The sequence below is a fragment of the Elgaria multicarinata genome, chromosome 1 (assembly GCF_023053635.1).
Source record: "Elgaria multicarinata webbii isolate HBS135686 ecotype San Diego chromosome 1, rElgMul1.1.pri, whole genome shotgun sequence".
Classification (NCBI taxonomy): domain Eukaryota; kingdom Metazoa; phylum Chordata; class Lepidosauria; order Squamata; family Anguidae; genus Elgaria; species Elgaria multicarinata.
In genome coordinates this window covers 146649429-146676506 of record NC_086171.1, presented here as the reverse complement: position 1 = coordinate 146676506, position 27078 = coordinate 146649429, and the positions used below count along the sequence as shown (strand labels likewise).

Here is a 27078-nt window from a genome sequence, read left to right as displayed (position 1 = left end):
CAACCCATGAAAGAGTTAAGTACAAACCCAAGGCAAGCACTTCATTGGAGTGCTAGACCAACAACCCCAGAGGTAGGGCTCCAGCCAGCCTGTGATCAACCACCATCTTCGACTACTGATGGGATGGAACATGTTTACACATTCTCTCTCTCAACCTCCAACAGGATAAGTGAATGGGACTATAGAGCTGAGGAGCTCTTGCTTCTGTCTTCATTGCTCAGAGGCTGCGAAGCTGAAGAACTCTCCCATGTTGGTTAAAATGGTGTTGCGGAGGGGCCACTAAAAGGTAACTTAGGCTCACCTGTGGAACTGGTAGGAACAGCCTAGCTCACCATGGAGTGCTCAATGGAAGCAGACGTCTGAGGGTCAGGAAAGCATGTCCAAATCAGTCCAAAAGGAAGGCATGTAAGAGATGGCAGGGTCCAGGAGAGCCACCATTGGGGCAGCCCAAAGGGGAAATTGCTGAGAGTCCTCCAACCCACCTCCACCACCTTAGGGGGCAAGCAGGACAACATGGAGCTGGACGTATTCACCAGTCTGTTCTTCTGGCTGCAGAAGTTAAACGACAATGGTGATAGGCTACGGGAGTCCATAAGAGCCTGACTTCTCTTCAGGGCAGCAGAGCAGGGTGTGGGGTGGCTCTTCCTCCAGAAACTTGAGTTAGCAACTACCTTCTCAGAAGGGACCTCCCCAATTAGAATGAATTTTGAGGAGACAAGTGGTCCTTCCATTACAGATCCCATTGGTCTGAGACCAATTTGCAGTTACATTCCCCTGTCAAATACTAATGCTGCTAAGGCAGCATACAATTTGCAAGGAGAGAATTTTATGACTACTCTTACATTGCAGCGTTATCAAAGCAGGTGCAGGCTGAAGTTATGACATTTTTTGGTTCGAGACATGAATAATATACAATTCAGAGTAGTCCCATGTGGTCAAAGTTAGCTCTGGTTAGGACCCCAACTGTGCAATCTGTATCTAAAGCGGCACATGGCAGTCAGGTGGCCATCAGATGTGTATGATCTCATGTTTATGAAGCAATTACCACCACAAAACGAATCATGGAGCAGCAGCAGAGCTTCAAGAAGCATGTTAAATACTGTTCTCTCCCAAACTGCCCAATCTCATATATAAATCACAAACAGCATTCAACTACTGCAGAGCATATTTAGCTAAAAAATCACTTTATTATACAAAATGTCCAAGTAAAGTAGTCCAAGTGTTTCAGGAACTTCTCCTGGCAGTTTAGTCACCCCATGGCTTGCAATTAGAGTACACTTTTGAGAAACCAGTAAGATAGATCAAAGTAGTTTCGCTTTCTTTTAATACGAGGCTGCTGAACACGTACTATCCATCTCCAACACCGTGGGCAGTTTGACTTCACTATTCCTTGAACTCCAGGAACAGCTGGAGCCTTTTCTTATGTTCTGAAGATACTTGCACTGCACTGAAGAACAGAGAAGACAAAATAAAAATTTGCAGACCTAATTCCAAAACAAACTAACATACAAGCTGGAATATGTTGTAGCATCTTGGACTCGATGGCCTTATAGTCCCCTTCCAACTCTACTATTCTATGATTCTATGTTAAAAAAATGACTGAATAAATGTTGCCTGAGATCAGGGGAGAAATCAAGCAAATTCAGATTTAAGGTATTTGCCCAATCCTGACATGCCTTTAGCCCTACTCATGCATTCAGAAGAACATGTAAGGCAGGGGTGTGGAACTTAAGGCCTGTGGGCCGAATCCACCCCCGGCCCCAACTGCTTTCCCTTAACCACTGATCAGTTGGTAGCTTCCCAGCAGTTGCATTTTTCTCTGCTCCTAAAAGGTTGAAATGTCTCTCCTGAGGCTTAGTTACTGGCAGCAAGTGCTGGTATTTCGGCTCTGGACCCTGGCATAAGGGCACCAACTCTGTAGGGACCACAAAGCCACCTGCTCCAGCCCTGCCTCCAATATCCCCGAACACGCTGGCCTCACCCACTCCATCCTTGACCTTTGTACATTGAGCATGAATGGAGATTCGGCTGAACGCACTTAGGAGCTTCTCCATGACCAGGAATCCTGACTGCTCAGAGTTGCTACATGCTGAGAAGATGCTAAGCACGTTCAGCTGAATGTGCTTTACATGGTTTGTGCTCTCATGCATTATTTGGAATAGGGCTTTTGATGTGCTCATGAGAATGTGCAAAACAATTGTTCTTGTATACTTATTGCAACAGACTGTGCTTTATGTCGCAAGTTAAAAAAAAAAGCAACGTAAGTGTTTTAAAAGCAAGGTAAGGTGGAGCTGTGGTGGAAGGGAGAGAAGGGTCTGCAGTCATCCAAGAAAGTAAAGAAAAGGCTCGCTGTAGAGTAAGATCTTCCTTAGCATCTCCCAGGGGATTGGAGCCATAGGCCCTTTCTTTAACTTTACCTACCCTGCAAAATGGGTTACTACATTAACTTTAGCTGGTGGATGTTAACACAAAAAATGATTTACAAATCAGCAGCAACTCTGAGAAGTGGGTGATTGTTATTTTGTTTAACGGCTTCAATCTGCTTAACAGATGAGGAACCTAGACAGAGTATGTAATACGTAGGGCTAGTGCTGGTCATTGCTGAAAAGTTTCAACATTGATAGAAAACTCTATTCTTATGTTGAATTCAGAAGCCAAGAGCCCTTCACTTGTACTTTATGGGGAGAGGAGGAATCTGCAACCGCCAACCATGTGGTTAGGCCCACAATTACTATCCTTCCATAACCACTTGGAAATCCAAAGAAATGGAGGGTGGGTAATGCATGGTCCAAGGCTATGACAGGGTAAAATACCTTCATGCAGTACACTTCTAAGTTGGTACCATGTGGCTCCTAATCTCCTGATCCACCCTTAGAAGCACAGTTACACACAAAACTACACAGAACATTGCAGGACAATCTGCAAAATCCTGGGCAGAGAATTGTTTACTGTGCAGCAGCGTTCCTGTTAGACCTTCTTGTATATTTTCATTCATTGGTGAGAAGATCTACATGAAACCTGCTACAGACTCTCTGCCACCCATATCGGAACTTAGACTATTACGACGTTAACATTTAAGGTGTTTTTATGCCCCAAACCTCACTTTAAGTGTTCTCCAAAAGTGGTGGTTATCCGATAGATTGCAGTTTTCAGTGATGCTCTCAAAGCAAACCGAAGGGTTTTGTAGGAAGTATCTGCCAGGTTCCCTGAAATCCTGGGCGGTTTGCTGGAAACATGAGGAAGCTTGAAGTGCTTATCTACCACCTAGGATGAAAAATTAACCAGTAAGAAAATATACTGGTAACAAAAGTGGTTTGAACTAAATATAAATTCGAAAATCCCATAGGGAATTATTGAAACAGACAGAGATGAAGCTTCTGATAAGATCAAGGTTATAAGAACCAATTGACAAAACTAAAATACTGTCCTTGTGAGAATCCTTTGCACAAAAAGAAAGGACCACACTGTGAGTCTTCAGTAATATTCTCAGCATTTGCTTAAACAAAGATTTCTGTTACCTGAAGAGCCTCCCTTGGCTTTTCTAATGTTCTACTGCAGAGCAACTTTGGCAAGCCCGAAATAAAGGGAATATTAGTCTCTTATGGCTAGTAAAACTGCATGAACCTCTGAGCCAATATCCATGATGAGCAGAGCTAGATTTGGGTGTTAGAGCTATCAGAGCATATTTGGAGGGCATCTCTTGTATGAGTCTGATCTCAAGAATGCTGCTTCAAGAGTAACTTCTTGCAGGCTTCAAGAGGGTGGAGTTTGTAATACAGAAAACTGGAGTGCCAATATCTTCTTTAGACTGCCAGATCTTTATTCTGTGGTTAGTTTTGAGCACCTTTTGACAACAACAAAAATCACAGCAAACAAAACTAACTTTTCCTAATCCTTTATGCACATTATGAGTTTATATCACTTTTCCATGAAAAAAAATTAAAGCTCCCCACCTCTTGAAGTGTTAGCAATGTATTAAGTATAGCTGGCAGTGTTGTTTGGACAACTCCATATCTATCTTCAGTAAATGAGGCTGCTACGAGATGTGATAAACCTGCAAAAAAGAATAGTTTTTAGTTTTGGCTCTCACTACACTCCCAGCCAAACCACATGGAAATTAGCTTTTGCTGACTGCAGTTTATAGCAGTCAAAAAGTTTCAGGCCTGGAGGCAGACACTAGGAAGATTTTTTTTAGATAATATGCGCTATGTCATTATATAGGCCTGATATGTACCTGCCCAGACCCTAAGGTCATCCTCAGGGGTTCTTCTCCGTGAGCCCCTGCCAAAGGAAGTGAGGCAGGGAGCTACCAGGAAGAGGGCCTTCTCTGCTGTGGCACCCCGGCTGTGGAATGACCTCCCTAAAGGGTTTTGCCTGGCACCTACACTATACTCTTTTAGTCGCCAGGTGAAGACCTTTTTATTTTCTCAGCATTTTAATAGTCTATCAAATTAATTTTAACTTTGCCGTTTCAAGTTTGTATTTTAAATTGGTATTAATTTCTGCATTGCTGCTTGTTTTCATCTTGGCTGTGTTTTTATATTGTATTTTATATTATGCTTTTATACTGTTTGTTTTACATTTTGAATGGTTTCTATGGTTTTAATTTTTGTAAACTGCCCAGAGAGCTTCGACTATTGGGCAGCATAAAAATGCAATAAATAAATAAATAAAATTGTTCTCAATGACACAGAATTGGATCTGCTCATTGAACAAGACATCTATGGGTACAATGGGACTGCCCCATCCTCACCCTCCCACAGTCAACCCAAATCTACTCTGAAGGGACCCCCAACCCATTGGAGCAGATCTGCGGGAGATGGGATGTAGAGCTGAGTGGAAATCTCAGCACTGAATGGTGCTGGCTTTAACCTTTAAAGCCCTAAATAGCTTGAGGCCAGGTTATCTGAAGGGTCATCTCCTCCCATATGTACCTGCCTAGACCCCAAGATCATCTTCAGGGGGTCCCTCTCCAGGAGCCTCTGCCAAGGGAATTTAGGTGGGTGCCTACCAGGAGGAGAGCTTTTTTTTTTTTTGCTGTGCCCCCCACTCTACCCCTGGTTGTTGATTGAGCTCCCTAGAGAGGTTTACCTGGCAGCTATGTTGTACTCCTTTTGGTGCCAGGTGAAGACTCCCCGCCCCCAGGCATTTTAGCATGCTAGTCTTTTAGTTCTGCTGTTTTAAGGGGAGAGGGCCTTTTCAGTGGTGGCCTCCCAATTATGGAATGATCTCCCTGATGAGGCTCACCTGGCGCCAACATTGTTATCTTTTTCGGCGCCAGATCAAGACCTTTCTCTTCTCCCAGGCATTTAACAACATTTAACAACATGTGCTAAGTTTGTTGGTTTGTTTGTTTTTAATGGACCCCAGAACTGTTTTTTAAATGGATACTGTTTTATACTGTCGTTTTTATATTTTTGATGGTTTTAAATTTTGTATACTTTTTTTAATGTTCACTGTTTTAAACTTTTGTAAACCGCCCAGAGAGCTTTGGCTATGGGGCGGTATATAAATTTAATAAATAAATAAAATAAATCCGTATTTTAAACCTCTGCGTTGCTGCTAGGTTTTATTTTGGTTGTACTTTTATTTATTTATTTATTTATTTATTTATTTATTACATTTTTATACCGCCCAATAGCCGAAGCTCTCTGGGCGGTTCACAAAAATTAAAATCATCATAAAACAACCAACCGCCGAGAGTCTAAACCTCAGTAGGAAGTGATCCGACCATGACAAGGGGGTAGATGTTAGTTCCCCCACTTCCAGATCACCATCCTCCTGTCCAGTCGAGAAAACCAGATCAAGTGTGTGTCCCTTTGCATGTGTTGGGCCGATGACATGTTGAGACAGCCCCATGGTTTTATACTGTAGTTTTGTGCTTTTATATTGTTTTATGATGTATTTGTGGTTTTAATTTTTGTGAACCATTCAGAGAGCTTCGGCTATTGGGCAATACGGAAATGTAATAACAAATAAATAAATAAATAAATTTCGTGAGAGGCTGACCAGCATTGGACCCAACCCTCAGCAACAATCAAGACAATTTAGTTAAGATTAGAACTATACACTCTAAACCTAGCCACATCGGACAAAGTAACTATAACAATCCCGGAATTGGATGCTCTTAAATTTTAATGCCTAGTCCCCACGTTGTTAATAATAATAATAATAATAATAATAATAATAATTTATTTATTTATTTATTACTCACCTCTCCCTTTGGATCGAGGCGGGGAACAACATTAATACAACAATACAATATAAAACCAATTTTAAAAAGTATATAAAACCAATACAATATTAAATTAGCAATCAGGGCATCTTAAAATTCTTAAGTTTAAAATTCATCAAAGCAAGTAGCAGAAACAGGCTGATGAGCATCATTTAGCGGGGGACCATTCCAGATATGAAGAAACTGCTTACCTTCCAAAGCCCAAATGTGCATTTGGGTATCAGAAAAGAGAGCCTGGATTGATGCCTCAGGGTGCTAAGAGAGAAAAGGGTTTTGTGAGTGAGCCCAGCCAGAAAAGCAGGCTGTTTCAAGCACCAACATAATGGAGCTAATCGTACAAATTTTAGTTCGAGAGCTCTGCATGAAAAGTTAATTTGATAATACTTTCAGTACTCCTGTCAGTTAACCGTCATCTCTCCCTAAAAAAGAAGCAGTTTATGAAATTCCTGTAATGCAGTCAACCAAGTTAAGTTAAACCAGGGGTAATGAACCTCTTTCAGCTTGACAACCAATTCCATTTTAGAGAAGATCCCGGAGGCCACATTCCAGTGGTAGGTGGGACCAAGGGAAAAGGGGAGGAGCCAAAAACACCACCATGTTTTTAGCTTAAATTTCCTCCAGCCAGTAAGTAAAGCCCTAGGAGAAGGCATTTCAAACTTTTAGAATTTGGGAAGAAACCATCAAACAATAAGGGGGGAAAGGAAGCATGACCATCTGAGGAATTCTCAAGGGGCTGGATTCAGCCCTGGACCTCAAGTTAAACAAATATCTAGTTAGCTTTTTGAAATTAAGTTTTCAGTCTACACAGCATCTGTTTCAATTACCAATGTGCCAAGTTTTAGTATAATAGTCATGATGAACATAGGTAATATTAGCAGTAGTTTATGGTAGCAGAACAATAGAGTTGGAAGGGGCCTATAAAGTAACTAGAAACCAGAATTCTTTGTTGCCTAGCCAACCGCATCCATTGAGTCATGGACTGCATTCGCATGTCATAAGCCATGATGGTTTATTTTTCAGAATAAGCCATGATGATTTATTGTGTCATCTGCGAGCAGTTTCCCCCAACTACGGTGGCTTATTTTGCCAAAATAAGCCACTCTGATAAGCTATGGTGTGCAATGAGGTTTATTTAAACCATCGTGGCTTATCATGTTGTCTGGTGCTTCACAGTGGCTTAAAGAGTGGTTTGAAGATCGCATACAGAGTCGTTTGGCATAAGTGGTCAAAACCGCTGTCGGCGCTCTGCTCCACCCAGCAGATCGATGTTTCCAAGATTTTCCTAGCAACATATAGCAAATCATAGATTTCTAGTCACTTTTCTGTCACAGTTATCTGGTACAGCAATTGGAAGCTCCACATGAGGAAACCCCACATGTGAAATTTCTCCAACTATCAAGGAGTTAGAGCCCCCACCCCGCTTTTGGTGCACACTGACAGGGATAAGGAATTGGCTTTGAAAACTGGCTGGGAAGCAGGCAGCAGTAGTGGGAGGAAGGAGCAGGAATGGGAAGGAACGTCTTGAGAATCAGGGCACTGCTGTTTGCAATGCACTAATAATGGCGGGGATCCAGGAGACAGGAAACAGAAGAATACACCCCTAGCGCAAGACAGGCCAATCAGAGAGATGCAGGTGACATAGCTGCAGCGCAGAGGATGCCGGGATTGGGTTGCCAACGTAAAGGATGCTGGGATACCATGCCTGCTGAATGGGAAGTCTGTAGTGGGAGGAAGGGAGAAAATAAGCTGTGCACAGTAGCTTATTTGTCCATAAGGGGATAACAGTAGCTTATTTTCAAAATAAGTTACTGTGAGTAGTTTCTAAACTGTCATGGCTTAAAGTGATGTGCGAACCTGGCCGTGCATTCATCCTTACCTTGCTGAAAAAATACATAATCAGTACTCGTTTTGATAAGAAAGTTTTGATCTGGAAAAAAGAAGAAATCGATGAAGAGCCAAGAATTTATGGAGCTGATCAGAAGAGTGTATTTTCCCAGTTCAAAGTTTTACCAAAACCATTCAAAATGTTTAAGCTTCATGGACTGACACACCAAACCTAAAATTATTGAATTGGGTTTAACCCACACAGATTTAAAATGAAATGCGCAGTATGAGAAGACATCCCCTACAGATGAATTGACAGATGAATAGTTTGACTTCCGATAATACCTGCTCTTTCTTGCTCTGCAGCCATATAGAGACAGAACCTGGTTGCACGGCTTCGTTGGCACCTTTTGCAACAGCAATCATTGGACGGGATTCATGAGGAGAGCCTGTCCACTGCAAATCTATAAAAGAAGTCCAGCCTGTTATTTAAATCCAAGCAGCTGATAAGTAGCCAAGTGTCCTAACCTTGGGCTCAAACCAAGGTTAGGACAGAAGAACGCCTCCTACCAGAACTGGACGTCCACAGCTTTGTCCCTCTTCTCATAATATGAGGACTTTGGACAGATCCATGCCAAGGTGAGTTTAAGTCCAGCATTCCAGGCTTGCGACTACTCAGAGGAGAAGGATTGAAAGGTGACCCTAAATTGCTTCCAAGATCAGATGAAGGCGGTGTTTTTAAAGACAACAAAGACGATTTAACCAGAGATGGCATCTGGGCTCGAGGAAGGATGTTGGACCTTGGAGTCTGAAATGAACTCTCTTCAGCAGCTGGTCCTAGCAAGGAAGTACATTTTAAAAGGATAAACTCAGGATGGCTTGCGCTAACAAGTAAGTGGTGTTTATTTATTTATTTATTACATTTCTATACCGCCCAATAGCCGGAGCTCTCTGGGCGGTTCACAAAAATTAAAACCATTCAAAGTATAAAACAACAGTATAAAACCATAATATAAAATACAATATAAAAGCTCAACCAGATAAAAACAGCAGCAATGCAAAATTACAAATTTAAAACCATGTTATTTAAAATTTATAGATTGTTAAAATGTTGGGAGAATAAAAAGGTCTTCACCTGGCGTCTAAAAGCATATAATGTAGGTGCCAAGCGAACCTCCTTAGGGAGCTCATTCCACAGCCGGGGTGCCACAGCAGAGAAGGCCCTCCTCCTGGTAGCCACCTGCCTCACTTCCTTTGGCAGGGGCTCACGGAGAAGGACCCCTGAAGATGACCTTAGGGTCCGGGCAGGTACATATGGGAGGAGGCGTTCCTTCAGATAACCTGGCCCCAAGCCGTTTCACAGCCATGCACTTCTCAGAAGTGGCATTTCACCAAAGATATTATCATTCAGTTGATTTTATAGTGGCATTAACAAAACCAATTAAATTTTAGATACATTTTTTCTACTACTACTAAACGCATTGTATCTCTGCACAATTATTAGTTTCCTGAAACAGACAGTGAAGCAATGCAGATAGCTGTGCATATTACTTTATTGCAACTTAGCTGGAGCAACGATTTATTAACAACTAAGTGGCGCTATAGCATGATTTTATCCAATATTTGTATGGACAGAAAAGGGGGAAAGAATTTGCAGACAATCCCTAAGGAATGTGAATGTGGTTCCTTCGGTCATGAAATAGTGCCTGATGCTTGTAAACTGCTTCAATATCTTGGATAGTAAGCAGTCTGTAAATATTTCTAAATAAATGTGTGTTTGATTATAGGAGTTAGTGATCCGTTTCTTACAGCTACTTCACACTTTATATTCCAAACATGTTTGCCATGGTTAAACTCATTTACATGGGAATACATTGATATAACACAAGTAATGAGTGAAATGATGTACACTTATGGTGCTATATAAATAAATAAATAATAAATGAAGATGTGTATCCCTTAACATGTAGTGGATAGGGAGTATGGAGACATGGCCAGAATTCCTCTGTTCATTGTCCACTGCACATTGAGTGATGTGTTTCTAGCTGATGCACATTTTTCACAGTGGAAAATCACCAGTATAACCATGGCAAGACTCCATTCCCACATATAAAGTCTGAAGCAGCTCTTACAAGCATTTGTCAGAATATTGCCTTTTATTTAGACAAAAGCTCCAGATGCAAGTGAAAGGAGAAAGCTGCCTTTTGTTACTGTTTTATGAATGCAATGTTATTGCCTTTTTGGGAATGTATCCACCCCACCTCCCTTTGACACACTGTGAATTAGAGACTCGAACTGTGCATTGCAACTAATTTGTCCATTACCTAGAGAGCTGGAGGGTTGCCTTAAGTCCCCCATGGGTGTCTGTTTCAATCTTCCATTTGCAGCTGCAGCCTCCTGGTGAATTATCAGCTTCTGGGTTAGATCACTTAGAAGATTCAAGCACTCCCTGGAAATTGAAGTCCAGTTGTGAGGATGTCCACCTTTTAGAGACAATCAGAATGTATATAAAAGGGGGCAATTAAAATTAATAATAGATCGAGATTTTTTTAAAAAACAACAACAACAGCTATTTCACAAGCACTGCTATCACAATGAAGCAGAGTACTTGGTTTGTATAAGAGAACTCACTGAAATAGTAATTTCCTGTTTACACATGGAAGAGAATATGAAGGTAGTGAAAGCTAAACACAATTTTCCAGCCTAATTGCACAACCAGGCTGATGTTTAATGCAGCGCTGTGTGAAGTACAGAATTTAAACCCCCCAACAACACAAACCTTTTGCCAGCCTACTACTGTGGCCAAATGCTTAGGCTAAAGATGCAGCAACGAAGTTATCAGGAGCTAGCCTACAATCATGGAGTATCAGGAGGTGAAATAAAACATTCCCAACGTATCACACAGGGTTTTATTGGCCTCCAAATATCTAGGGGGAAATGTGCATAGGTGCTTTATTCTAATCTATTCTATGAGCATTGTTTGCTTTGGCAATGCAGAGATGAATACGTGTTTTATGTGCATGATCTATCTTGTACACCCTCTTACCCATCTTTGAACACAATAGTGGTGGTTTTCTCTTTAGCCATAAGGTATTAATATAAAAACCAATGTTTCCTCATACTAGTGTTTGTTAAATGCAAAGAATACACCAAAACCAAACACAACTCTTCTCAAATAAAGTCAACTCCTTGTAGGCCTGGTTTGCACATAAGGACAACCCAGAGTACAGATTGAATATGGGTTGTCATTGAATTAAGGATTGCTGTTTTATTGTGGGTTGCTGTTATGTGCGAACACTGCACCATGGTTTAACTATGGGTTGTTAACCATGAACAAACCAGGAAGAGAATCCATGTTTTGCTGTTGGGTTGTGAACTCTGCATTGTTCATGATTAACAACCCATAGTTAAAACATAGTTCAGGGCTCATATACAACAACATGATTCAACAACTCATGTACAACCTGTACTCTGGGTTGAGTATGGGTACTTCCCATTATGCCCCTTCCAATTTAATTAAGCTTAGATAATTTTCTAAATACCTGGTTGGCTAAGGCTGAAGACCTCTTGACGTCGCACAGAAGAATACTGGGAAAGAAACATCAGGTCCTGTAAAGCCAAGAACTGCACAAAGAAATGTTCAGAAGTATTAAAAACTGCCAAGTTGGCCATGTTTGTATTCTAATTTTCAGAGTTAGAACATAATTATAGTTTTACTCCTAGATGTTACAAGACAAGAGAACTTGGCTCTTTTTGCCATTTCAGGGTATTTATCACCACTAAGATGATTTCCAATTAATTTTTTTATCTCCAATTATTTCTTTTTTAAGACTTGAGAACTGCATTTTGTAGACTTGGGTTGTCATAAAAACTGCAGTTTTGACTAGTAGCTATGAAGGCAAGCTACATTGCCTGTATATTTGCCCATGTAAGGGAATAATTGTAGATCTTTCATTTTTAGAGTTGCTGAAACACAGTGCGTTGAAAAGAATTCATAACTCCAGTACTATGAAATTGTCATCAAGCAACAGAGATAGAATTCTAAGAGTTTTAGCTATTCTAGGTGTTCAGACAAATGTATATGATATCATTTTGTATAAATTTAGATAGATTTTAATCGATTTCTGAAGTTGACACTTTTGGCAACACCCGGCTGAGCTGCTATAATGTTACAGAAGGGTGGAGAAGATAAAAAAAAATCTGGTTATTCTTTGCCAAGTTGCAAATAGGTCAGATAATAAAACAGGTTAGAAAATATGTCTTAAGGATGTAGTAGAAGCAACAAGGATCTAGGAAAGTAGTGGTTGGAGCTGAAACAGAGTCCTACGAAAGGAAATAGAGAAGCCATCCAGAAGAATGAGAAAGGAGAGAACCAGAAGCAAGACTGTGAGAAAGGAAGGAAAACTACAACAGGCCAAAGACAGAGAAGCACGTGACCAAGATGAAAGATGAAGCCCACGTACTGATGTGAAACACCAGCTGAGTCCTTGGCTGCAAACTATAAGCATGAATTTTATTGCCACATTGTCATTTTGACATGTAAGCTCTTTACTGAAACTAAGGATAATCAAAACTAAAGATTTTAATTGTATTATTTGTAGTACAACAAAGATGATGCCCAAAAAGAGAGAGAGAGAGAAAGAAGTTGACTGACAGCCTGGGCATCCAATTCAACACATACCTTTAAAAGAGGTGGAGGGTTGCTGTTTAAGACTTTTGGTAAACACTGGTCTGCTTCTTCTGCAAAAGTTGGCTGGACAGGAAAGTGATGTGCCTGAAAATGGAGAACACGCTGTAGCTGCAGCAAGCACACAAAACAACCCTTGTCGATATTACTAAGGATATAATCAAGTTAGCTTCATTTGCAAGCCCATCAAACCAGCAAGATGAAAAGCAGAAGGGAACGTAACATTCTCCAACTGAAAACAAAGGAAACTTATTACATGTTTCTGCTTCATTGTAATACAAGAAGTGTCAGATCTTTCCCACTTTCTTTTTAACAAAAACTGAAGGCAGCACCCAATGGGGAACTGAGATTTAGCACTTCGGGAGGCAACCCAAAACGAGCAAAATTGGCCATTTCAGGGCTTGCCCCTGGAAGCGCTAATCTCCATTGCACAAGTATTGGGCGTCACTCGCGCCACTGAATCAGTGGGGCTGGAGGCTCACAGAACAGAAGTGGTAGTAGGCCCCTCTCATAGATAGGCTTTCTCTGTTGTGGCACCCCGGTTGTGGAATACCCTCCCCTTGGAGGCCCGACTGGCACCAAGGCTGTCTTCATTTCAGCGCCAAGTTAAAACCTGGCTTTTGAGGCTAAATTCTTCATGGGTGCACATAATTTTAATTGTTTTATTGCTTTTCAAAATTTTCTACAGGTTTTAATTTGTTAACAATTTAATACTTTTTTAGCTGTGTATATTATTTATGTTTACATTGTCCTGATTTTATCTATATGCCACCGTGAGATTCCAGTGATATAGGTCGAGATACAAATGTTTTAATAAAAAAATAAAATAAAAAAATATTGGATACTGCCCAAATGTTATCTTGACAGCAGAGATAATGTGATTTTATGGTGTAGGACAGCCTTCCCCAACCTGGTGCCCTCCAGATCTGTCAGACTACAACTCTGAGAATGATGGGAGTTGAAGTATAACTCATCGAAAGGGCACCAGGCTGGGGAAAGCTGGCATAGGACATATGATACAAACCTCAGTAGAAAAGATTCTGAAGAGTAGCCATGCAATGTACCAAGTCATCAGAAGAAACAGACCACATAACCAGCTGTGGTACAGAAGGGACAAATCCAGAAGACCAGCCACTGTGTCTAGAAGAGGAAGTGTACTAGAAGGCAAAGAAATAAGCAAACACAATAAGGGGAACATGGTTTGTGAAGCATATTCCTTGGTACAAATGTATTTTTGTCTGGGCTAAACAAAATGTGTATTAACCAGTTTATATCAAAACAGTTGCCATTATTTTTTGCCCTATAAAGACAATACCTTAGTAGCACGTACTAGGTAAGTGAAAAGAGTTTTAATTGGATGATGATTTTAAAACTTATTGTTTTGTGAACCGGCCAGAGAGCTTTGGCTATTGGGACATATAAAAATGTAATAAATAAATAAATAAATTAAAATAAAGTGTTTTCCAGATAATTTTTTCGGGATCTACCAGTAGATCGTTGGTGCGTTCACCACTGACATTTAGAATAGGTTCTCAAAGCAGATTATATAGTAAAAGGTGGCATAAAGCATGCTTTACTGAAGTGGTTTACAGTCCCAACAGGAGTAGGCTTTCACATGTAGATCTTTCACGCTCAGACTAAGGAACAGTCTCCTTCACTTGATGCTTGATTATCTACGCAGGTTCTGGCTGTCTTGGCATTGGCAAAGACCAAGCCATAGGAAGCTGCCTTATACTGAGTCAGACCATCAAGCCCAGGACTGTCAACAATGAATAGTGGTGGCTCTCCAGACCCACCTGGAGATGCCGGGGATCGAACCTGGGATCTTCTGCATGCAAAGCCGGGGCTCTACCACCGGGCTACAGCCCCTCCCTTAATCCATAATCAAGTAGTCTCAGCAAGGAACATAATGGGGCTGTTTGGACAACACAAGAACCCAAGGTTAAACAAACTGTGGGTTGTTTGGGAGCAACTGCGCTGGCTCCTGACCACTTACCTGTTCCTGCTGCGTTAAACAACCCAGGGATGCTCTGCTCCAGGTTGTTTACTGTGATGTCTGAACTCGGAATTGTAGGTTGCTGGTGGGGGGGAGGACAACCCACACTTGTAAATCAAGAACAATTTATTGGGTCCATGTCTGGGTTGTTCCTCCCACAACAAGGAGCCCCTCTGGGTTGTTTAGTGTATCAGGAGAGCTCATTCACAATAACTTCTAATTTGTTTAAACTGTGGGTTATTTTGATGTCCAAACCACTGAGCATGCATGAGGAGTCTAATGTTGCTCCTTCTAATTGCCCAAGAGAATTACTACCTCCCAACTAGCCCTACATTATTATACCTTTCAATCTTACAAAGCAGGAGGAAATTCTGATGGTAAGCATTAGTGCTCAGTCTACTCCTCCTATTCCACAGAGGAACTATTACTCTCTAATGAGTACCATCAGCTTCCTAGATCCTCAGCAGTCTGGTTTTCAAGTTTAGTATGGCACCAAGATTGCACTTGTAGCCTTGACTTAGCAATCAATAAGGAGACAATTATCGCTGTGTCTAGGTGCCCAGGTTGTAGAGGAAACCAAGAATGTGTTCTCATAATGGCTAAGTTCGGACAACACACTAATCAACAGTTATTTCCCATTCTGTTCCTACTACACCCTCCCTTCCACAGTTGAGTAGTGTGTTACCCAAATTCAGCCAATATCTTATTAGAAGGTGACTACTGTGTTTATACTTAATAAGAATCCAGAACCTTCAATTAAAAGGCAAACTGCAACATTTTACACTGACTGCTATAGATCGTTAGTGACATATTTCACCAGTACTGTAGCCTTCTCATTACCTGCCTTTTTCACATTAGGGGTCAATGAAAAATGCTGGTTTTGAATCTAAGAACCTAAATTTCCTTAGCACAACATACCTGAAAGCCCACCTATCATACTGATACTACATCACAACCTCTAAGATTTACTGAAAATGCCTCTATTTTCCCCGGTACATCTTACTGATGGAAGAATAAAAATCAATGTTTATAGGTACTAACCTATCAGTGTCAAGGTTCATTGTGGTAATTATCCATGCCCTTGGAATATAACCTGAAAAACACCAAAGAGAAAAATAAAGCTGTAAGAACAAGACGAATTTTCAGGATAAAAATATATTTTCTACAAGAAACCTAAAGGCACGAGGTTTTTTTAAAATGTGGTAGCTCTAAATGAGATGAATGTTTTTACTAGCTCAGCAAAAAGATTTAGTCATCAGATGTCACCACATCCAACCCAATGGGACTGTTCACACAATCACAAGGGGGGAAATAAGCCATAGTAGCTTATTTCCCCTGCTGTGCATGCCAGGAGGATTTGCATAATTACCCTCACAGAAGCGGCTTGTCATGTCATGCAAACCTGGTGAGGGTGGCTTGTTGCCATGGTTAACAAGTCACCCCAGAAACCTAAAACAATCATGGCAACAAGCCACCGTTGCCGGGTTTGCACAAGACGACAAGCTGTGAGGATAATTATACAAATTCCTTTGGCAGATGGGCAGGAAAATAAGCCACTGTGGCTTATTTATCCTCCATGACTGTGCAAACCCAGTCAATGACACTGTAGGACTCTTCTCATGTTACACTCAGCACAGCTACAAGGTGTCCATTCACATATACAAGTGTTTGTGTGAAAGAATATACACAAGTTCATTTCCAAAACCACCGCATGTACTTGTTTCCTTTAAAAGCTGGTGTTGCCATCACGTGCAGCTCTGTACACATGATCGGTATGCAGAGTTTTGTTTGTGTGAATTTTTTCAGTGTCACACCCTGGCTATTAGCCCAAGCTTAGAGCCTGGCCCTGCTAAACAGACCCTTTTCAAGTTAGTATAAGCCCATTCTCATATAATCAACTGATGCCTCCCACATAGCCTCTGCTCCATGTGCTCTACTTCTTACATCCTATCTTAGCAGGCTTTCCAGGGATTCAGCCAGAAGATTTTCAGTCCCATCTGGAGATGCCAGGAACTGAACGGTACGCCTCCTTGCATGCAAAGGGCCTCTATCACCACTTCCACATGGAGACCTGGTTGCTGCATACCACGATGAAGCATGTCAGGCTGTGCCTGATTAGGCTACGCTACCATACAGTTGTGGAAAGCAACTCATCGTTGGTCTGGATGCTACTGAAAACTAGTCGCCTCACATAGCAGAATCTCACCAGGAAGAACAGACTTGCTGTATGAGGCTAACGCTCCTCTAGACCAGCACTTTTTCTCTCTTCTATTGGCCAACCAGTTGCCTATGGAAAACTCACAAGTAGGGCATGACTGTTATATAACCACCCCCTCTTTAACCCCAATATCTAGAAATCAGAGCTCTACTGCCTTAGAATCAACCCCAAGGACCTCACCTCCCAGTCATATCTTTATAGAAGAGTGGGGAGGGACAGGAATGAAATCTTACCAAAGAAGTAGTAAGCAGCACAGAAGTTCCTAACCATATAAAGTGACTCCACACAACCATGCTTTGCCAGAAGCGGAAGTGCTCTTCTGAAGCGCAGATACTTGTATTGCTGAAAAATATTGTACATATCTCTAAGAAGGGAACAATTTTAAGAACATATCCACACGGTGCATTTGATTTGAAAAACAAGTCCTACTTTAAATTAGAAATGCCAGTTGAGTCTCCTCTCTTGGCTGTTAGAAGAGATGTGAAGGCACATCTTTTTAATAGCCTTTCGAATTATGTAGTTCTTTTAAGAATCATGGAAGAGCCTCATGTGGCGCAGAGTGGTAAAGCGGCAGTTACTGCAGCCGAAACTCTCCCCACGGCCTGAGTTCGATCCCAGCGGAAGCTGGTTCTCAGGCAGCCGGCTCGGGTCAACTCAGCCTTCCATCTTTCTGAGGTCGGTAAAATGAATACCCAGCTAGCTGGGGGAAAGGTAACTGCGACTGGGGAAGGCAATGGCAAACCACCCCACTACAAAGTCTGCCATGAAAATGTCAGTGAAAGCAGGCGTCCCTCTAGGAGTCAGCAATGACTCAAGTGCTTGCACAAGAGGTTCCTTTCCTTTCCTTTTAAGGATCATAGGTAGTATCTTACTGTGCCTGTGCACTTGCAGGAGCAGCAACTCACACAACAGGACTGCTACACTTCTAAAAATAATCCAAAACAAGCATAAACGAAGCAGGCCAGTGGAGTTTGCAGAAGGGAGCTCCACTGACCTGGCCCAATCTTCAAACAAGCATTTCCACAGTTGTTCTTAGAAGCAAGAAAGCCCAGTTGTGCAACTGGTCACTTCTGCGTGTGCAAAGGATTCAGTAGAGGCAAGGAGGCCTTGCTGGATACTGCCCATAATGTGTCACTGTTTTTTACTTTTATTGTTTTATTGCTCTAAATTGCTGTGCACCTCCATGATGGCCTTTTCACAAATAAGGCAGCATATTAATAATTATTATTATTATATTGGTTACTTCAACTATACTGGAGCTCTCTTGATAAATCTTAAGGCCTCATTTCAGTTTCTGTCTGTACTGTAATAAAATGGTGACAACAAACAACAATAAACAAAATTGCTTTCAAACTGCATCAACACACAACTATAAGGATTTGTGTGCAAACTCAAGGATCATTGGGCCGGATCCTAAGAACTGCAAACAGAAGGAAGTTCCATTCATGCAAGGTGCTTGTAAAGGATTCGGGGCAATTTCTCCCTTCCCACTACAACGTCTCAGGCCATGGCCAATACCAAACCAACCCTTCAGAGAAATGTGTTGTGTGTATGTGCAAATGGCTACAGGGAAATGCGTTGTGTGTATGTGCAAATAGCTACAGGGAAATGCGTTGTGTGTATGTGCAAATGGCTACAGGGAAATGCGTTGTGTTTATGTGCAAATGGCTACAGGGAAAGGCGTTGTGTGTATGTGCAAATGGCTACAGGGAAATGTGTTCTGTGTGTGTGCAAATGGCTACAGGGAAGAAGAAGGGAACAGAAATGCCCCCGTCTACAATCTTCCTTTCACTCGTGGTTCTCAGAATCCAACCCATTATTTATTTATTTCTGAACAAACGTGGCATCGTGGCCTCCCCCACAAAGCTGAAACTGGCAGTCAATGTGCAGGGGGGAAAGGAACACCACCGCTGACTCAATGTTTGAACAATATCCCCACTGTTCTTTATGCACTTACTTGTATGATTGGGAATGGAAGGTAGTTCAAATTGTTCACAAGATACCGGAGGCTATAGCTGTAACCCATAAAGGCTCCAAGGAGCAAGAGAAAGAGGTGGTACTCATTCAGGCACATGTGTTCAGCTGGACTGAAGCGAAACAGTAATTTTAGTTTAATTGCACAATCGGATATGTAGTCAATACTTAGTTCTACCGTTAAAGAAATGTTATCTGTTTTTTTAAAAAAAATTAGGGAAACCCACTCTAAAATAAAGTCTAAAAAATTTATAAAAGAAAATTGAATCTCCTTTAGAAATGATCATATTCTATTTTTATTATAGAAATTAGCAGCTTAGATATCTTGCAGTTTTGGTCAAACTTTTATTCTGGAACAATGGAAGGAACTTCTACCATCCCACATTGATCCTGCAGCAACACCACAATAATCGTGCAAACGTAACTGGAGGGTGGAGAGAAGTGCATTCACTGCTAAAGAGAGAGAGAAAAAGACACACTCCTGTGCGGAAAGCAAACCTACTTCAAATAAAAAAGTTCTTAACTGGCAGAACAGGACTGGATAGCTGCTAATGTAGTACTGCAAGGAGTAGTACTTCATTCCTAACAAACCAGAGTTACTGTAGCTTTTTTTTTAAAAAAAAATGCCCATATTGAGGAGTTGTCTCTCCTACAACCGCAGTGTCTTGGGGACCCTGGTAGACAATTGCAACTATCAATAAGGTTGTAGGTAGTTGGAGTGAGATCTTCATTTCCCCCACAACCACCATGATTTATGGCTTTAAAAGTAGGAGTAAGGAAGTTTGTCCACCAAAGAGATGCAGCCCAGATGAAAGACTTCTGTCCATTGCAGCCAAAATAGTTACAAATACACAGTGACCGGGTTCGCATATGACCACTGGGTTGTTTCACCCCTAAAGAACCCAGTGATCCAGGTTCACACATCACGCTCCACAACCTAAGAAGGAGTCAACCATGGGCTGGGGAGTAAAAGTGGAAGAGACTGGCGTGCTGCAGGCAACAGGCCCGCTCTGTCCCACTCGTGCACAATACATCAGTACCTGCGATTTACTTCCCAAGGGGTGGCGGGAACGGTTTGTACAAGCCCTTTATCGTCTTGCCTGCTTTCTGCACTTGCAGCATGTGAAAAAAAATCACCTATTGTGAGGCATTTGTCAGCATTTTTTAATTCAAGTTCCTTTATAGAGCTCTATAATCAAAGGCACCTTTCTGGAGCTGTGCAGGGTACAGATAAAAACAGGAACTTCCCCTTCGTCATAACTGCAGCGCACCAAGCCACCAGCATCCCCATGACAGCATGGGCCACCGAATGGATCACTTGCTGGGGGTGGATGATCTTGCTGATCAGTGCTAATCGAGAGCAGGGAATCGAAGGCACCACTGCAAGGCAGGGAAAAGAACATTAAAGCACCTGTCCCAAAGCAATCCACTCAAGTGCTCCTTGTTCGATATTACATCTCAAGACACCGCAACGCAACAATCCCTGCTCCTCATTGAAGAGTATGGAGTTCAAGATACAACTGGGAGTTCTTCCAACCACCTTGGCCCCATCTTCAAGAGGGGAGGTTTATGCCTGACCCTGTGAGAGAAATCTTTAAGGGGTATAGATGCAACGGCCAGGAGTGCCTACTATCAGCTTCTGCTGGTACACCAGCTGCGTCCCTTCCTAGAGTAAGAAGACCTAAAAATGGTAGTGTACATGCTGGCAACTTTGAAGCTCAACTTCTGCAATGCACTCTACATAGGGCTACCTTTGTACCTAGTCTGGAAACTTCAACTAGTTCAAAATATGGCAGCCAGGTTGGTCACCGGTACACCTAGGGGTGACCATATTACACCAACTCTAAAATCACTTCACTGGCTGCCAATTAGTTTCCAGGCAAAGTATAAAGTGTTGGTTATTACCTTTAAAGCACAACATGGTTTGGGTCCAGGTTACCTGCGGGATCGCCTTCTCCCATACAATATGCACCACCCACCCAGGTCCTCTGGGAAGGGTTTACTCCAGTCAGCCACAACTAGGCTGACAACTGTTACCCAGAGGACCTTTTCTTCTGCGCACCCCCCCACCCCTGACTGTGGAATGGCCTGCTGGAGGAGATTCGTTGGCTTAATACTTCGAGTTTAGGACAGCCATAAAGACTACTCTCTTCCAACAGGCCAACCCAGATGAATTTGCAACCTCAGAATTTTAAGATGTTGTGATTATTACTTTAATACTGTATTCGTTTTATATGCTCTTTTAACTAGTTTAATATATTGTATTTAATGTTGTTCTCCACCTCAATGCAGAGGGAGAGGCGGGTAATAAATAAATAAATAATAGAATCTCCAACCCGGGGGGGGGGGGGAAACCACCCCTTCAGGGCTTCCCAGATAGCCATTCCCTTCTTTCCCTCGATCCATCCCCTTTCCTCTGACTTCCTAGAAATTGGGTGATTTCTAGGCTTTTATGCAGTTTTTCCCCATTCTAAAAGGTTGAAACGCCTCTCCTAAGGTTTAGGCATTGGCAGTAAGAGCTTTAAGTTAAAATATACTGGAATGTTTTGCCTTTGACTCCGCCCTTTTGCCTTTGCTCCACCCACCACTGGAATGCCCCCCTCCCCCCCCCCCCCCCCGGCAACAGTTTTCTAAATGGAATTTGGCCCTTGGATTGAAAGAGGAACTGCACCACTGATTTAGGGCCGCTTTCAGAGTTACTGGACATTTATGAATAAAGAAAGATGTTAAGAGAGAAGTTAAGTTTCTACTTAATGCAGTAAAATAGATCAGACCTTAAAAACAAAGAAGTAATCTCTAAGGCTTACTTTGCACATCTTATTCAATACAGTTTCCGACACCCACCTGCATGAAATTCAACGTTGAAGATATTTATTACCAGAATCACCACAGACATCAGTAGTATGCAAAAGATAACACAGGAGGTATACAAATCATTAAATGAACCTAAAACAGAAAAAGTGAATTATTTTTCAAGAAGCACTATAAAACAGATCCACTACTATAACAATTTCGTGCCTACAAGTCTGAGCTGTAACCCTAAAAGTCAGCTCTCACGTCAGCCATGAAGTCAGCAGTTGCGTTTGCACATCACACTGAACCACACTCTCAGGAGGGGGACTTTGACAGCTTTTGTTTTGCTTTCCTCGAGTCTTAGCTTGTTGTGTCATTTAAATTGGTCGTCGTGGTTGATCACAAACTCTACTAAGCTAAAAAGCCAGCTTTATAACCCATGGCGGAAGCTGACTTGTTTTGAAACTGACCCGAGCTTGTGATAAACCACACACCTGGTTGACACAACAAGTCAAGATTCAGGGAAAACAACATTAAATGCTGCCAAAGTCCTCCTCCTGGTTCAGCAGCAGTGCACATCATATTGAAGCATGTTCTAGTTCATGCACATCACCCTAACCATGGTTTAGTAAGAAAGCAGCCATTGAGTGGCCTCACTCAAGACACTCTTTCTCAACCTCATCCCTCCATATGCAATTAGAGAGGATAATGGCTGCATTTCAGGACTGTTGTAAGGTTTGCCAAGATGATGTATGTGAAGCACTTTGAATAAATGCTAAGTAGCAGTATTATTCTGTAACACTTCTGTCACACACAGGCCAGTGTACCTACTTGTGATCCATTGTACTGGGTGGAAGAAGTCTATACTACTAATGCTGATGAAAACTGCAACACAGAGAGGTAGCAGTAGCACAGACCAAGCAATACTTGCAGCTGCTCTCCATCCCAAGATCTGGAAATAAAACAAATATGTTCTGAAGTACTTGTCTCCATAAACCAGCATGTAGACAACTTGCCCATTTAACCAGTTACTCAAGATCATACATATGCCGCTGGGGAATAGGGAAGGAATCTTTAAGAAACTTTGGTCAAAGTGACTTCTAATAATAAAAGATTTGAATTTGTTGCAAAAGATATGTGCAGTTTAAAACTTCAACTTCCTGTTGAAAATAAGAGATTTTCATTAAACTTCAAGGGGTGTAGGGACAGGAATGCTTTCACAATTACATAATATTTACATTTTGGAAAGGATGTATTTCAGTATCTCTCCTAACCAGAGTCCATGCACGGAGGTGGGTGGGGGCAGGGCAGGGTGAGGGTACTTTTTTGTTTTTTTACCAGAGCCAGAGACCCAGGGAAATAGTAGAGCATGCTTGAAGACAGTTTTGGAAACCTATTTTTCTTTATTTATGTACCTATCATCTAGATCTTGTGAGATTTGTGGGAGCCAATAAGAATCAGTATTACAACAGAAGAAGCAAGATTCTGAACAGTGCATTGCTGTCCCAGCGCCTTCTTTAGTGTACCTTCTACACTTAAACTAGGAGTTTGTAGTTTGAGGGAGAGATTTGTGCTTCCCTACATGACACACTGTCTCAAGAACCACGAGATCCAGATTCCCTTGTGCAAAGGCAGGAATGAGCGATAGCTGGTAGGTGGGACAAAGCATAATAATAATCAGGGACAGTGGGAGCCAGTGCAACTGGTAAGATTTAGAGGCCCAAAATATAAGTGAATAAATACGGAATCTAGTTCACAAGTATCCCACACATCTTTCTCAGAATTTGCCTTGTGAAATGTTGCATCTGAAAATAAATCTTCAAGTTTATTTTTGGAAGAAAAGTATGAACTATCTCCATATATGTTATTAGATTTAGAGAAAACACACAATTACAGCTAATTTTCAGTGAAGCTTGGCGGGATTTCTTGCATACTGCCAGTGACTACGGTAGAAGCTGAAAGAAGTTAACAGCAAGCTAGCATTCATCAAAAACTACAGAGTAGGACTGGCTATGCAACCTAGCCGTTTTGTCTGTCACATGTGAACTTGCAAGACAAATGGACTTTTGGGTGACAATTGCCCCATGACATTCAGATTAGCAAACTTGGTAAAAGTGGGCTAGATGGAACAACTATTAGGTGGATCCACAGTTGGTTACAGAATCGGACTCAAAGAATGCTTATCAATGGCACCTTCACAAATTGGGGGAAGGTAGCGAGTGGGTCCAGTGCTCTTCAAAATTTTTACTAATGATATGGATGAGGAGGTGCAGGGAATGCTTATCAAATTTGCAGATGACACAAAATTGGAGGGATAGCTAATAGACAGAAACAAACTTCAAAATGATCTTGATAGGCTGGAGTGCTGGGCTGAAAACAACAGAATGAAATTTAATAGGGATAAATGTCAAATTCTATACATAAGAAAAAGAAACCAAATGCACAGTTACAAGATGGGGGATACTTGGCTCAGCAATACTACAAGTGAGAAGGATCACAAGGTGAGTATGCGCCAACAGTGTGACGTGGCTGCAAAAAAAGCAAATGCTATTTGGGGCTGCATTAATAGAAGTATAGCTTCCAAATCTGGTTCCCCTCTATTTGGCACTGGTTAGTGTCCAGTTCTGGGCACCACATTTCAAGTAGGATGCAGACAAGCTGAAGGGAGTTCAGAGGAGGGCAACCAGGATGATCAGGAGTCTGGAAGCAAAGCCCTATGAGGAGAGACTGAAAGAACTAGGCATGTTTAGCCTGAAGAAGAGAAGATTGAGGGGAGACATGATTGCACTCTTCAAATACTTAAAAGATTGTCCACAGAAGAGGGCCAGGACTTCTTCTCGATCATCCCAGAGTACAGGACACGGAATAATGAGCTCAAGTTACAGGAAGCCAGATTCCGGGTAGACATCAGGAAAAACTTCCTGAGTGTTAGAGCAGTACGACAATGGAACCAATTACCTAGAGAGGTAGTGGGCTCTCCCACACTAGAGGCATTCAAGAGGCAGCTGCACAACCATCTGTCAGGGATGCTTTAAGGTGGATTCCTGCATTGAGCAGGGGGTTGGACTTGATGGTCTTATAGGCCCCTTCCAACTCTACTATTCTATGATTCTATGAATTGATTATTTTGCCATGAAAAAGGTCAGAAAAATAAAGCTCTCAAGTGAAGTGATCCATTTATAAAATGGTTGCAGATGTGTTGGTCCACAGAGGGGCAGGGGAATGAAAATATAAATGGGATAATACTTTTATTAGGACCCACCATGAAGTTACAAAGTAAACCCTATGCAGGTGTTTGTTGCATGCAAAGGTCTGAAGAGGGCTTTGTAAGAGTGTTTCATTGAATACGTTTTACCAAGCTCCCGTGATCAGGAACTCTGCCTTATCAGGGTTTATAAGCATGGAGCTTTGTAAACTTATTCAGCTAAATGCACTTATAAACAAACTCCATGTACACTCCTCTAACCTCCTTTGAGAAAAGATGGGATAAAAATATAATAAAGAATCTGAGTAGAATTCCCTAGCCTCTCTTTCTTTCTGAATCGAGCAAACTAGTTGTGTGGACCAATTCTTCCTATTATGGATATTGAAAACGTTGACAGAGCTGCCAAAACAAGAAACTGCTGCTCTCTTTAAAAGCAGAGGAGTCCTAAAAGAGGAAACCTGACAATTCTGTGCTAGAGACCTACCAGTAACAGTTCTGTTGAATGACGATCTCATAATAAAAAAATGCTCCAGTTTAACATACTTGCCTACAAGCCTCTTCTGTACTCACCAAAAAGAGGATTTAAAATTAAACGAAAACAGGACAGTTCTATTTAGTCTTACTTCTGCGCTTAATAACTGAAGGGGTTCATTGGGACCAACCTACAGCAAGCATGAGATTTTACATGCCGAAGCGAGGAATGTCAACACTTGGCAGCATGAAGTGGCATTTACCACACATACCCAACCACTATTCCGGCGTTTGTGTACACGTGATTAACTGGTGTGGATACGTGTTCCGTGTACACACGTTTAACGTATCCCGTGAGCGTTGAATCATACATACATTTAGTTGTTCCCGCGTTGAATGAAACATCATTGCACGTTCTCCCATAGTGCAGGCGGGATGTGAACGGTGCTAGTTCCCGGATGCTATCCCAGCAAGCCTTGCCCTGTTGCCAGTAGTAGGTAATAGCTTCAATGACGTTTATTAAATGCGCCTATCGCTGTTTGTGGTGCTTTCAGGAGCAGTTTCAGAAATGAAAGTTTACTTTCTGCGGGGGAAGGAGTCACAGGAAAAGGTGAAAAACTAAACGGGAATGTCCCAAGCTGATCTGCACAGTTTTTGTTCTCCCCCCCACACACACACACTTTTTAAAAAATTAAATGCTATTTCTGCCTACTTTTGATGAGATGCCTGATAACTCTCTCGGGTGAATCCACTAATCACTTTCTGTCAGAAAAATCTGGGAGGGAGGGGAGAAGTGAAAAACAAGAGGAAAAAAAAACGCGGAACAGTGGTGAAAATCTAACTTTGGGGACATCTTCTGTTCATGCCAGTAAGCTTAAACAATCTTTTAACTTGTATTAACATTAATTTAATGCAGAATCCAGACAGCGTACAGTTTAGACACATGTTTAGACAGGGGAAGAAATCCTGCAAGTTCCAGAATTAGCCAGCCAAGATTTTTTTCTGTCTAAACAAGTTTATGATTGCGTCCATAGTGTACTACCTTTAGGGCACTAAATAAAAATCTGATAAATCAGTACAACTTGGACTATGCCACCTCCTTTCACAAAAATCAGTGTTAAAAGCACAAGTCTGGATGTATAGTAGCACAATCTTTTAATGGTATATCTCTTTGATGCATTCTTATGGGGTGATGTAAAAGCTGGGCCAGAACAACCCCATGCCAAAAATAGTGGCATTGGCATGTGTTAGAGACACTTGAGAACAATGTTTTAAGACAAACCATTGCAATATTATATTAACCCCATAATGCCCAGAACATATCCATAGCAGAACAGAATGGCCTGGAACTGCCACTTCTGATTGAGTGAAATCAACCAAACTCATCAGTCCCACATAACCACAAGGGACTGACGCAATAAGCCACAAAAACATCCACAGAAACCACATTTCAGTAGCCATTGGGGGCAATAGTCCATATTACACAAAACGGCCTGGAACAGCAACTCCTAGTGAGCCAAATCAACCAAATTGACCAGTCACACATTACTTCAAGGGACTGATGCAAAAGGTCCATATAACCACATTTCAATAACAATTCCGGCCCATAGTCCATATTTCACAAAACAGACTGTTTGGGCTTTTACATTGTCCCAACATTTTTATCTCTTTAAGA

At 41.6% G+C, this 27078-nt stretch overlaps 2 protein-coding genes across 2 annotated transcripts in view; one reads left to right on the top strand and one right to left on the bottom strand.

Moving 5' to 3' along the window:
* The window catches only part of YIPF1 (Yip1 domain family member 1), a 78825-nt gene that overhangs the window by 34216 nt on the left and 17531 nt on the right, over window positions 1–27078 (top strand). The window lies entirely within an intron of this gene.
* On the bottom strand, window positions 1132–25865 carry NDC1 (NDC1 transmembrane nucleoporin). Its single transcript, XM_063118278.1, has 18 exons — window positions 25779–25865; window positions 22559–22679; window positions 21779–21880; window positions 20140–20314; window positions 18918–19047; window positions 17194–17302; window positions 15784–15835; window positions 13771–13903; window positions 12741–12833; window positions 11602–11683; window positions 10384–10542; window positions 8630–8896; window positions 8405–8523; window positions 8112–8162; window positions 6427–6490; window positions 3954–4054; window positions 3104–3264; window positions 1132–1447 (listed from the first exon to the last, which is right to left on the bottom strand). Exons 1-18 carry the CDS (start codon window positions 25824–25826, stop codon window positions 1384–1386), a joined length of 2031 nt encoding a protein of 676 aa, XP_062974348.1. The 5' UTR covers window positions 25827–25865; the 3' UTR covers window positions 1132–1383.